Here is a 13,395-nt window from a genome sequence, read left to right on the forward strand (position 1 = left end):
AATGCCAGGCAGCCAGCCTCAGTGTAGGTACTTCACAGGCATACTCTCATTTAATCCACAAACAACCCTTGAGGGAGGTTAATACATATTCTTATTATCCTCATTTTACAGATTGAGAATTTCTCCCCAAGGTCACAGAGCCAGGAGGTGGGGTAGTGTGTCTGGCAGAGTCCACATTCTTAACACAGAACAACGCTCCAGTAGAACCAGGCGGCAGCAGACAAGAGGGACGGAAATGCTGTCTGGCTTTCCTCCTGTTTTATCACTGTCACCTGAAACCCACATTGAGTCCATGCACCCGTCATCTATAGAAGTTCTGGGTGTTTGTGGCTCATAGCAAAATCATCTGAACATAGATACAGACAATGGACCAGAGTCTGCACTGACGTGGGCTCAAATTCTGGCTCTGCGCTCTGACCTTAGGCAAGTTTCTTCGCCATTCTGTCAAACCGGCCAGGCAGCTGTTTGTCACCTGCTGCCCTGCGGACGCGAGGAAGCTGGCACCGCAAGCGCCAGGCTAACACCAGAGCCAGGGCTTGTTAAACGCCGTTTCCTCTCCCTTTTTTCTCCTCCTCTAGCGCGGTTGAGGGCAGCATCTTGAATGCGAAAGGCTGAGCTTCTAGTCCTCTCCTGCCTGGGTCCCAGTTTGCCCCCTGCGACTTGATACAAGCGCTGGCGTCAGGGCTGCCACTGGATGGCCTCTTTTTCACTAAATTCTGCCCCCTCCCCACCTCCACATTCTGCCCGGTAGACACGAGTTTTCAAAAATAGCTATTTATTTGCTTAACTGCAAGAGGAGGAGGGGGAGCAGAGCGATCGAGGGCAAAATCAATTACTATTTTTCATCTTTGACAAAGTAATTAAGGCCATAGTGACTGGCTAATTCCGACCGAATGGCTGCGCGGTGATGGATGCGGATTTACGGCCTGCTCCGCGGCGGTGCTCAGAGCCCGATTATCACTCCACACAGGCGGCGGCAGAGGGCGGGGGATGGAGGCCCGCAATGGCAGGACCGGAGCCTCCTTGTATTTTAATACTGCGGCTCCCTCCTCGGCGCTGCCCGCCTCCCGCCCAGCCCTCTCCCCAGCCTTCTCGCCCCTGCCCTGCTGCTAGGCTGATGCCCGCCACTCCACACCCGAATCGACTTCAGATCGACCCATCTAGGTCTCCCCGCTCCGCACTCTGCCTCTCCTCTCGCGGCCCCTCCTCTGCAGGGTCTAGCCACTGGAAGGGGAGGAGGTGGGAAGCCAAAGCAGCGCCTCCGCTAACGCCCTGCAGCCGCCGCTTCAACCACCTCCAAAGGGCCTGACGCACGTCGGGCCCCACGCGGGGAACGAGTGCGCACTCGGCCGGGGAGGGCCTGCGGGGGACACGTCAGACCCGGGGGTGGCGGGGCTGAGCCAGGGCTCGGGCGGCGGGACCGCAGTACGCCGCGGCCTCTGCGCGCTTTCCTCTCTCCCGCCCGGGCCGGGAAGTCTGCGCACACCTGGCACTTGGCGGGGGCGGCTCGAATGCAAATTGCGAAAACTGACTTCGAAGTCGTGACTGTCTTTTGGAAGTCCGCCCAGGGCCGGGAGGGCGAGGCCTACCCGGATCTAAGAGTGCCCGTCCTGGCGCAGAAATTCGGGGCTGCCTTGCCTGCCCTTTACCTAAGTTCTCGAATCCTGCTTTGACTCTTTGCGGACTGTTTGGGAAGAAGCGCCTGGCAGAGCCCCTTGATTTCCCCGTACGCTGCGGGAGTCCAAGGTGTTTCCACGATCCCGCCGGGGTCGAAGCTAGCGCCCCATGGGGGATTCCTGGCCTCATCCGCTCTTCTCACCCTCCTGCAGCGAGAGCCCACCACAGTCCCACGCCACCTGCCTTCTTCCCCTCTCCGCCACCTCGCTGGGTTTCCCGCCAGAAAAGCGCTATCGGCCCCCAGACGGCCTTGTGGGAGGGTTGGGAAGACTCTTCAGGATTCGAAGGTGACTTTCTGAGCCTCCGCCTCCCGCTTTCTAACTGGGAGTTTCTCAAAAACTGTTTTTAACGCTAAATGGAAAAGCCCATTCACGGAAAGCCCTTGAACGATTATGTTGAGAGCTTAATAAATGTTCAATCAAAACTACAATGGAAAGAGGCCTGAAGCTCCCACCCCCGGCCCCCCCCCCCCCAGGAAACTTGGGGAGGAATAGCACTTCAGGAAGCTCTCCCCCTTCCATCATCATGCAGACCGTGGGTCCCTAGCCGGCTGCTCTTGGAGGGGCAGAGCCAGTGAGCTGAGGCATCCGCGTGCACTGGCGCGGCTCGGAAGGAGGCGGGAGGGCCCCGGCAGGAATGCCCTGGGCGCCCACCGCAATCTGCCGCCGCAGCCTCGCCCGCGGGCGCCGCAGCTTTGTCCTCGCCGCGTGGGGACAGCCCAGTCGAGTGCGACGCCGCCGACCCCGAGGCAGTGGGCACGGCTGCGGGCAGCAGGGTAGGGACAGAATGCTCTGCAGAGCTCCCCATTTCCAAGGCCTGGAGTTCTCTGAACCGGCTCGGCCAGAGGGGAAGCGTTTGCTACGATCCCCCCGCCAGTCTCCAAACCACCCGCTTTGTAAAAGTGTGTTCCCTTTCTTACGACTGCAGTCATTGCTTTGTACCAGCAGGAAAACCCATCTTTTTTTTTTTTTTCCTCACCGCGGCCACCTCCACCCTAGCCTCAGTACGGTAGAACGTCCTCTGCTGGCACCCCGAGGGCCAGCCCTGCCGCCCAGCTGCCGCGGATGGTGATGTGGAGGGTCTATTACACCTTGTGCGTCATTCCCTGGCTGTGGTGGATTTTTATCAACAGGGACAGGAAGAAAGAATGGAGTTCCTTTGACTTTGAAAGTGACCTAAGAACCAGATCAGTGTTGGAAATAATTTCTTTTTTATTTCTCTATAATATTGTCAGAGGAGCTTAAAACATGCAATGAGAATAATAATCCTAATTTTACTTAGGAATGTCTCTTCATTGTGTTCATAGAGATAATGTAGAAATGCAAACACTAGACCTCAGTCTTTTAAGCGAAGACCTATTTTTTAAGGATCCCCCCAACACTGGTTGACAGGGAGGTTGGGCTGTGGGAATCTGAAGTCAAGTACAGGCAAGGTTGGTGCAGCCTTTTAAATGCAGGGCCTCTGTGCACAGCCGTTGCTGGGCGGTGGTGCTTCGTGCAGACCCTCGATCTCTTTGGCGTAATACTGCGGAATCCTCTTCCTGCAGGTTTGGAGAGGTGGCAAGGGGATCTAGCCGAGGAGAAAGAAGGAAACACGACAGTGATTTAACTCCTTCCCCTACGCCCACCTCGGCAGCCCAATCCGATCCATTGGCGGCTGCGCCTCGGCTTGGGTGCAGTGGGACGTGTCCCTCCCATGTTTCCCTTAATTAGGAGGAGGAAAACTTCTGTCATCCCCTCCCGCCGGCTTCGGTTTAGTAATCAGACCCACATGAGTCACGCCGAACACGCAGCCCCCTCCCGCCTGAGTGACAACTGGCCAGCGTACTTTCAGCTGATGTCCCTTTAAAACTCGAATCCAAGGGGGTAATGATTTATCAAACTTGTATTATCAAGAAAATGTCAAACGAAGGGCACCTTGCTTTGCACTGACGCAAACCCGGCCTTTCCCAAGGAGATATAGAAAGCGCCTCTCTTGCTGGAGCCAAACCCAGTCTTGTCAATAGCTGGTCTCACTCTCTACTCGTTGAATCTGTTGCCCGCTTCAGACATGGTGAGTGTTTGCTTTTGTTCTTTTAAGAGGAGAGGGGGCTGTCAGGGTAGGAAGGGCAGATTCGTTTTGGATATTTCTTTGTGAAATGTTCTATGTATTCTGAAAGGCAAAGGGAAGACAACCATAGGTACATTGTACTTGTGAGCATCACCTGGGGGTGGGAAAGAGGTTTCTGAGGCTCTGGAGCTAAGAGGTTGGAGGTGTCGCCCAATCCCGCTATTCTGGGAACTGTCCTTGGTGCTGAAAAACCAGGTGCCAGTACTGAAGAGAGCCACCGAATACTAGAGGCACTGAGATAAGAATGCTGGCTGAAGCGGAGATACTTAATTTGGTGCAAATTAAAGGGTTCTGATCTGTGCATTTGTGCAAGAAGGTTAGGTGTGGCTGAGGTGAAGGTAATATGATTATTCTTACAGTATAATAGTAATCGGTGGCACTAATATTTATGAAGCCCTGAAAGATAACATGAAGAGAGAAAGTGGATGAAAAAAAAATATTGCTGGCAGTTATTTCCATTCTCAACTGGGAGAAAACAAGTGAAAATTAGTAGTCCTGAGTTTCAGTTCCTAAGCCAGAATAGGGGCATGGATATTAAACTCTTGTGAATAGCTATTCTTGGGGAGTGGGGAGGACCGAAAATCTTCTCAGGATCTTTTGCATATCTAGGAATCTGGAAGTGAATGTAGGCTGTGGAAGATACACCTGGTTACTGTCTTGTGTTTTAAATCTGGTTTATTGTTGTTCTTGCGGGGCTGTTGTTACTGTTTGGTCGTTTTCCTTATCCTTGCCTTTACTACCTGGCGGGTGTGGGTAGTTTTGGGATCGCTGGGATTCACATAACCAATTTGGCCTCAAACACTTGCAGGTGCCAGGGCATCAGCTTTTGTGGCCACAGCTTGTCTATCGCTTATTTAAAAAAAAAAAAAAAAAAAAAGGCAGCAAATGTGCATTGTTGAATGACAAAGGAAATGGGGCGGAAAATTAAAGAATCTTTCTACAATGGTGATGGGGACCGTGGGCACCCAAAGCCGTGATGTGAAATCCAAAGAAGGCAGGAGCTCATGGCTGTAGGGCTATTTCCGCCCTCCTCTCCCACCCCCCTTCCAAAAAACATTTCTGCATCTTTTTTTTTTAGTTCACCTTCTATCAGGGAGGAGAATATTACCTTCCTTATGTCATCTAGTTATCCGGGAGACAGACAGATTGAGAAATACTGATTACAGTTTTTATTGAAGAAGGAAAAAAAAAAAAAATCCAGATTCCAATTTGTTCCCTGGATCTTATGTCTGGATCTGAGTTGTGAACGTCTCTATATGTGGATACAGGTATTTTTTAAGGCTGCCGTGACTAGTTTTGCACGAACTTCACGTTGTGTTCGCAGGATTGCAGTGCTCCCAAGGAAATGAATAAACCACCAGCCAACAGCCTGGAGGCGGCGGTGCCCCCGGGCCACCACGATGGCCCGTGCGCGCCCAGGACGAGCCCGGAGCAGGAGTTTCCCGCGGCCACCGCCGCGCCGCCGCCGCGTGTGCCCAGGTCCGCTTCCACCGGCGCACAAACTTTCCATGCCCCCGACGCGCGAGCCTGCGAGGCCGAGCGACCCGGAGGAGCGGGGGCTTGCAAAATGAGTAGCCCTCGGGCGCCGGCGGCCTCGGCGGCTCTGCGGGACTGCAGCGAGGCGCACGGTGCGCAGGCCGCCCCTCCTTCGGGGGGCGCCGGGCCCGGCAACGCGCTGCCCTGTAAGATTCCAGCCCTGCGGGGCCCGGAGGGGGATGCGAATGTGAGTGTGGGCAAGGGCACCCTGGAGCGGAACAATACCCCGGCCGTAGGCTGGGTGAATATCAGCCAGAGCACCGTGGTGCTGGGCACGGATGGAATCACGTCCGTGCTCCCGGGCAGCGTGGCCACCGCTGCCGCCCAGGTAAGCAGGTCGGGCTGGAGCCGCGCCGCCTCCTGCTCCCCAGCTGCGGGAGAGGCGAGCCAGGCCCAAGCGGGTGCACGTGTGCTGATGGGGAGACCGGTTGGCAGCGCCAGGTGATGGATGCGGGGGGCAGCTTTGGGGCTTCGGAAACTCGCACTGCGCTGGGGGGGTCGTTAGTTCAGAGGCTGGAGGGCTGCCGCAACCCTGCCAGAGGGCTCGAAACCTCGGGAGCTGCCACTAACGGCTCCTTCCCAGCCTCAGTGGTAGGCCATCCAGGTGCAGACTCATCACGCAGTTGAGGCGTTTAGATTCTTACCCCTTTCCGCAAACAGGACTCCCCCTCTTGTTAACCACTGGATCTTTTTAACTTAATTTTAAAAGGAGAAGAAAACGCAGAGAAAAACCTGGGCGGGGGTCGGGGGAAGGGAGGAATGATGGTTTAGTCCTGTGGGCTTTGTACTGCAAGTTACAATAATCGTGGGAACTCATTTGATAAGTGGTTTATATGAGGCCGCTACTGAAGTTTAAGCCTCAGAGCCTATCTTTTCCAAAACCTGTACCTAATTTCGTGTATATATATTTCTTAGGGTACTCCTCTCAATTGGATAAGCTTCAGATTTGATCCTTTAGATTGAACCAGAGGCATGAAAAACCCACAAAGCAAATCCCAGTCCTGAGTGGGGGAGGAGGCAGCTGTTATTGGTGGCCCCCCTCCCACATGGGCTTTTGTCTTCTTCTCCCACTCCCTCCAGTCTCTCCCCTCCTCTGATTTCTTCCCTCCATCCTGTTTCATAGACTTCAGCTCTTCCTTTCCCACCGCGTGCCTCTCCACAGCCTCCTCCCCTGGGCTCAGGCGCTAAGCCTGTGTACCCAGCGGGGGGATTCTTGAACCAGAACATCTCCCTGTGTGCGATCTAGGGTTTATGTAGTCCTTCTTAGTTACTCTAGTGTTTGTAGACTCACACACACACACACACACACACACTTATCCACACAGCAAGCGCTCAGCTGTTAAAATAACTAGAAGTGGATGTAACCTTAGGCTTTCCCACTCGCCCTTGCTCTTGGGGTCCACCTCTGGAGCGTTTGACTGTGTGCATTAACTGCCTGTGACAGCCTGTGCCCAAGAGTGTGACCCCAGGTGGAGGCAGAGAATTTGTCTCACATGTCTTGCTTAACCTCCGCACTGCGGCAAAAGGAGCCGGAACTCCCACCCTTTCTAGCCCTGGAAGAATTGAAGGGGGAGGGCACTGGAGATGGTACATGCGTGGGAGGTGTGTAGCAGGGATATTAAAGATGGTCAGTGTAGATCAAGCCCTGCCTTTACCTATTTTCGGCTCTGCCTGTCTTTCTGATTCTGGTCTTTCTGCCACCCACCTTGCCCCTCCTCCTCTCTCCCCCAGACCTCTTTCCCATCTTGCCAGCTGCTTCTTTATCCTCCATGGCCTGTGGAACAGTGTGGACAGGCCAGAATGCTAGAATAGGAGGTGGGGGGTCATGGAGGAGGGAGCAGGACCAGGGCTCAGGTCCCTGGAAGCTTTGTGTCCTGAACACTTTCTGAGTGGATTTTCAGTTTTTCTTTCTGCCTTGCAGTAAGGCATTCCAGAACTAGGGACTGCCCTAAGAGAGCATCTTAGTGTGGGCTTGGAGAGGTGAGCTCCCCAAACCCATAGACTGCAGGAGCTGGAGGGTGCCTCGGGGGACCATGATTCTGAACCACTCAGTTTACGATCGGGACACAGCAGCTCCAAGAGAGTCAGTGGCTTGCTTGGGGTTATCCAGCTGGGTAGGATAAAGTGTAGACCAGAACTCAGGGTTTTTGATGTCCTGTCTCTTTCCATGTCTGTTTCTCCGTCCCCTTCTTGTTTCACCCCTATAATTCCCTCCTTCCCATCTCCCTTTCCCTAGAGCTGAAAGGTGCCCTTTTAATGAGCTGAGAGGCAGCTTCTGCCGTAGGCTTTGGAGAGAGTGATGCAGGGGCTCTGGCTGGCTTCAGGCATTGCAGCTCTCTTTCTGGCCTTAGCATGGACTCCAAAAGAAAAAAAAGAGAGAGAGAGAGAAAGGGGTGTGTTGAGGAATTTTGGGAAGTAGGGGGATGTTTAGGAACCTGCTTGCTGGGGACCCTAGGCATGATATTGGGGCCTGCTTGCCAAAGGAACTCTTGGTCAGGGGTTGGGGATGGAGGGATCTGCTTGCAATCAACCTACAGGTTCAAGGTTTGGGGAAAGCTGCTTGCTGGTGTGACTTGACTGTGGGATTTGGGAAAAGAGGGGGTTCAAGAGTCTCTTGAAGATGGATCTTCACATCAGAATTGGGAGCCTGCCTGCTGAAAGCGTGCAGGGTTGAGGGGTCAGGGCCCTGCCTGCCGATGCATCCTCGTGTGAAAATTGGGGGCCTGCTTGCTGGGAAGGACCCTCAGCTTTGTGGGGGGGAGTGGAGGAGGGGCGGAATGGGGCCTGCCTGCCGACCTACCTAGGGCTGTGATCCGACAATGTGCTTTTCCGCCCCCAGGAGGACGAGCAAGGGGATGAGAATAAGGCCCGAGGGAACTGGTCCAGCAAACTGGACTTCATCCTGTCCATGGTGGGGTACGCAGTGGGGCTGGGCAATGTCTGGAGGTTTCCCTACCTGGCCTTCCAGAACGGGGGAGGTATGGCTTTTCCGCTCTTTCCCCCGTGGCAGGGCGGGCACTTGTGGGTTGGCGGGGGACCCAGAGTAGGGGATGCAGAATCTGGGGACTCGGGCTGAGAGAGGAGGCTCAGGGCAGGCCCTTCACACTCCAGCTCCATCCCCTGTAGGCATCCATGGGAAGCCGGAGAGCAGGAGCTACCGTACCTGGTTGGTACTAGATCCAGGAGGCTTTTATCTGCAGATCAAGCTCAGGGGAGAGATGGGTTCCCACAGGCCCCATTGTCCACTTGGGAGGCCGGGTCCTGATTCAGGGGAACACTGATGCAGGCGAGTTCAAATCCTAATTTAGCCCACAAGTTATTTCGGTACAAGTTATTCCGATGCCCTCCTCGCACATGAATAGTTTTAGAGCCAGGAGCTGTGCTGCCCTGGACATTGAATTAAGTACGTGGTAAGACAGTAGCCTGGAAATCTGAGCCTGCCGGGCACTTGGGTCGTGCAGAGGACAGGATGCAGGCGAGCCAGGAGGTGGACGCGCAGAGCGGCTGGGGCTTGTGCTCTTGAGAATCCAGTAGAAGCACTCACACAGATACGTCCTCTTGGGCACAAGCAGGGTTTATTTTGACTTTAGCAAAAACGGTTTCCGTTGTATTTGTCCTCACTGGGTGGAAGGAAAACCGTTTCTAAAATGCAGTGGGCGCCAGTCACACACGCACCAGCTGCCAGGCCGCTAGGATCCATTGAGCCTCTCCTGTACCCACTGAGGAGGGACCCGGCACATCCAGCGTCCCCTTTGCCTGCCCTGGCAAAGCTGAGGCACCACAGAGCTGGGCTAAGCCTAGCCCCTTCTACAAATAGGAATTTGCACCTAGGTTCCTCTTTCACAGCTTCTCAACAGGACCACGGAGATAAGAAATGCGCCCCTCGCCCCATTGGGTTAGGCAGCTTCAGGGTTCGGGCTTTGTTTGTTTCTTGTTTTTTGGTCTCTGGGTGAGCTCTCCAGGTGCGGGCAGGAGGGACAGGTGCAGTGCCGTGTGATGATGAAAAGAGAAAAATATGTTAACACCCCTCCCCCTCATTCCGAATCAGGACACGGTTGACAAGGATTTATGAGGAGTGCAGAGTGGTTACGATCACGGAGGGGTGCCCTGGAAACAGAAGAGCGCCTGCCGGGTCACACACAGACTCGGCCGCCCCAGCTGTGTTTCCGCTCGTTCTCTGCAGGGAGTCCCCAGACCAGGGTGCTGTGATAAAGCTTCCAGTGCCAGAAAGGGGGGCGGACAGCCGGGGGGAGGGGTGAGGGAGGGAGTTCCAGTCCAGGGAGCACGGAAGCTTTGAGGCCAGACGCTCTGCTGGGTGAGTGAGAAGGGCCTGAGCTTTCCTCACCCGCCATCTGAGAAATACAAAGATCTGAGAAAAAACACGACCTGAGAAAAGCTCCGGCTGCATGGGGAGTTGAATCCGGCCACCAGGAGGGAAGGCAACCTTTTCCGCAAGCACTGTGGCTCCAGCCCCTTCAAGGGGATGGAGGGGAGGGGATGGAGGGTTCACTCGCTTCCTCCCTCGGAACAAAAGAGAAGGCCTGCACGATCCACATCTTTCTCAAAAACCCATTCAGGAGAGGATAAAGCAAGAGCCCTGGTTTTACTCCCCAGCAGTCCCTGGCCTTCCTCCTCTGGAGAGGCCCTGGCGGGAAAGGCCCTTCCAGCAGGAGGAACTGACAAGAGAAAGATCAGCTTTCCTTCTGTGGGGTCCAGTGTTCTGGGCTCTGGTGTCATGAGTCCCCAAATTAGTTCTGACTGTGCAACAGCCCTCCCTGGTCCAGACCCTTTCAAAGATCATGGCTATTCCCCAAGCTCCTACCAAACAACCCCAAAGAATGCTTGAGGATGAAGACCCCCAGGAACCCTCAGCCAGTCTCTGGAGACCTGCTAGCTCCCGGAGCCCTGGCCTGGGTGTTCTAGAGAACAGAGAGGAAGGATCAACAGCATTGGAAGCCCGAAGTCTAGATAAGACATCCACATAAACATTGCCAAGTACCTGGTGTTGGGAGGGGAGGTTCTATGGGAGGGTAGAGAAGTGAGACTTCCTGGGGGAGGAGGCATTTGAGTTGACCTTGAAGGATGGAAGGGACTTCTCACATGGAGAAGGAAGTTGAGACCTGTGTGAAGGCTGAGGTGGAGGGGGAAGGATGTCTCCACCACCCATCTGGTTGGTAGGTGTGCAAGTAACTCAAGTCAAGGGCCTCTGCAGTCTAGCTTAGCAGATTTGGAGGGCTGAGATCCCAATGAGATTTAACTGAATCTGAGTCCTGTAGTGAATCAGAAGTGTGGATTTGTTGAACATTGGAAGGAAGGGCTTAATTTGGGGATGCTGAAGTACTAAAACAAAAGAATAAAGTCCACTCAGCCTGCAACCCCCAACGATCCATCCAATGGGGAACTGAAAAAATAGTGTGGTTGCAGGGTATCCTGGCATTGTGTAGAGGATGGCTACTATATGTCCCTGGGTGCTGGTGGTTGAGCTGGAATATCAAAAGCTTCCTGGAGAAGGTGAGCTCCCTGAGGGGGAGGATGGAGCCTGCCTGCCTGGGCCTCTCTGAGCGCTCATCTCCCACTCTCTCTTTCCAAGGTGCTTTCCTCATCCCTTACCTGATGATGCTGGCTCTGGCAGGGTTGCCCATCTTCTTCCTAGAGGTGTCCCTGGGCCAGTTTGCCAGCCAGGGGCCGGTGTCTGTGTGGAAGGCCATCCCAGCCCTGCAAGGTGAGTGCTCCCTGCTTCCCAGCTGCCTCAGTCCTTCCTTGCCCTCTCTGGCACCAAATGGCCCCAGGGAGTGAGACCTGCTTCTGTAACTGGGAGAACCCATTCCTTCCTTCTCTATGTGATCAGTTTCACCACTGGGGCCCAAGATCATCTCTGGCATCACTGTCTTCCTGGCAGAATGTCTCGATAGCCCCTGACACAGAGTCTATTCCACTGTTAACGTGTCCGTCTGTAAGAGGGAGCCAGCACCTACATTCCCCTGCCCTGCGCCCGACCATAAAGTTTCCACAGGCTCTGAAGGAAACGAATCCCTGAAACTTTTGCTTCCACAGGCTGTGGCATTGCAATGCTGATCATCTCCGTCCTAATAGCCATATACTACAATGTGATTATTTGCTACACACTTTTCTACCTGTTTGCCTCCTTTGTGTCTGTGCTGCCCTGGGGCTCCTGCAACAACCCTTGGAACACGCCAGAATGCAAAGACAAAACCAAACTTTTACTAGGTAAGTTTGGATACACCTGCACCAGGCGAATTGTTCATTCATTCATTCATTCAGTGAGGATGAACTGAGCACCTATGATGTTAGTCAGGTTCTATACTAGAGGCTGGGGGTACAGAGGTGAAAACCCATCTCGAATATAGTTAGTTCTAATGTTTAAGAAACTCATGGCCTAGACAGGGTAATCAAATTTTTGTTTGCTTATGAATAGCTGGAGTATTTGTTGAAAATGTAGAACTGCAAGTCCCACCAAGTAGTCTGACTTACTAGATTTGGCTAGGGTCGGGTCCCCAGGTGACTCGTGTACACGGTACAGTCTGTAAAGCAACGAGGTCTGGAGTCTGGGAGAGTGAGGCATGTGAGCCTGGGTCCACACTTCTCAGAATGCTGCCCAGAGCGTGGGGCAAACACATGAGAACAGACGCTTGACCTCCAGGCCTCTGACAGGAACATAACGAAGTGCCTAGAAGAGGGAAGGCTGTCTGGGGAGGCGGGGCGTGTTCCTGGGGAACACTGGTTCAGACCTGAAATACTTTGGGGCTTGGGGGAACTGTCACCTTGCTAGGTCAAGGGCAAAAGGGTGGCAGTGAGGAGGGGCGGGGCAGAGTGGCTGGCAAGGCTTCTGGTGTGTGAGGCGTTTTGCCCCTGGTGGTACGTGCGTTTGCGTCAGGTAACTTCTCTCTGGGTCTCAGTTTTCCTCATCTGAAAAATAGAAATGCTAACAACATTCTTCATCTGCTTAGCACACGGGATTTGCTGTAAGGAGAAAAGTGGAGGATGTGGTCCTAGTTGGGAGGCCACAAATGGAAGGTGCTGGAATCAGATGCCTTTGACGGTGCCGATCGTTCTCGTGAACACCAGTCAGCACGCAGCTTCTTCTTTCCCCAACGTGTCTATTATTCCCTTTAAGCAGTCAGAATCCTGCATGTTTTAGAGTCGGTCCGCCAGCCCAGCTCGTTTGCCTGGACAGCCTGCACGCTGCCGAACAAGGAAGTTACTTACACGCTTTGAGTGTGTAAGAGAGAAAGATGACCCATCCCTCACATCTCCCCCCCTCCCCCCGCAAGAGATGCACATTCCTTAAGGTGGGAACTCACACTGGAGTACTTTTACACACCCGTGCGTGGGCGCACACAACACATCCCGCTCCGCCTGGCGGCCCTTTGGATGAGATTGCCAGAGAGCTGACACTGGAGACACTTGCTCATCAAATTCAAACCCAAGGCACCTAACGTGCTCAGAATGAGGATCTGAGGGATTCCCTGGAGTGGAGACATTCATGGACATGAATCTGAACAAACTCGGAAAAAGAGTGAAGTACAGGGAAGCCTGGCATGATGCAGTCCATGGGTCCCAAAGAGATCGACACTACTTAGCAACTGAACAACAGCTGGTGTGGGGCTCAGCAGCGGAATGAGCAGGGGTAGGGCCCCTCTAGACCCTGGGCTTCAGTGCCTTCATCTTTACAGTCTCCGAATGGATGAACTCTAAAGTTAGGAGCAGTGGTTCTCAACCCAAGCTGTTACGCATGGGAATCCCCTGGGAACTAGCAAATAAGGACATCACTTAGAGTCGAGCCCAGACCAAGTAAACTGGACTCTCCGGGGATGAAGCCTAGTACTCTGTAAAACTGTATTTTTACAGTTCTCCAGGTGCACCCAGGAGTAGGAACCACCAGGCTGGTGCTTGCCCACAGCCCTTGGTCTGCCCTTAACCACGTTTGGAATGCAGTGCCCACCTTCTTGCCCTGTGCTCCCTACCAGCTCAGACCCACCTTTGCAAAGCCGCTGAGAGAACCCCACTCAGTAAGCTAGCTGTTTGCAGATTCACCACTGACAATCAGCTGCT

At 53.9% G+C, this 13,395-nt stretch overlaps 1 protein-coding gene across 1 annotated transcript in view; it reads left to right on the forward strand.

Annotated features, from left to right (window-relative positions):
• Nucleotides 1-3,460: 3,460 nt before the first annotated feature.
• Nucleotides 3,461-13,395, forward strand: part of SLC6A5 (solute carrier family 6 member 5) — a 56,439-nt gene continuing 46,504 nt past the window's right edge. The window contains exons 1-5 of the mRNA XM_043875104.1: nucleotides 3,461-3,729; nucleotides 5,111-5,650; nucleotides 8,162-8,300; nucleotides 10,913-11,044; nucleotides 11,377-11,550. Coding sequence (XP_043731039.1) covers nucleotides 3,727-3,729; nucleotides 5,111-5,650; nucleotides 8,162-8,300; nucleotides 10,913-11,044; nucleotides 11,377-11,550 — 988 coding nt within the window. The 5' untranslated portion in view covers nucleotides 3,461-3,726. The remainder of the gene's footprint in view (nucleotides 3,730-5,110; nucleotides 5,651-8,161; nucleotides 8,301-10,912; nucleotides 11,045-11,376; nucleotides 11,551-13,395) is intronic.

Source organism: Cervus elaphus, chromosome 2 (genome assembly GCF_910594005.1).
Source record: "Cervus elaphus chromosome 2, mCerEla1.1, whole genome shotgun sequence".
NCBI lineage: Eukaryota > Metazoa > Chordata > Mammalia > Artiodactyla > Cervidae > Cervus > Cervus elaphus.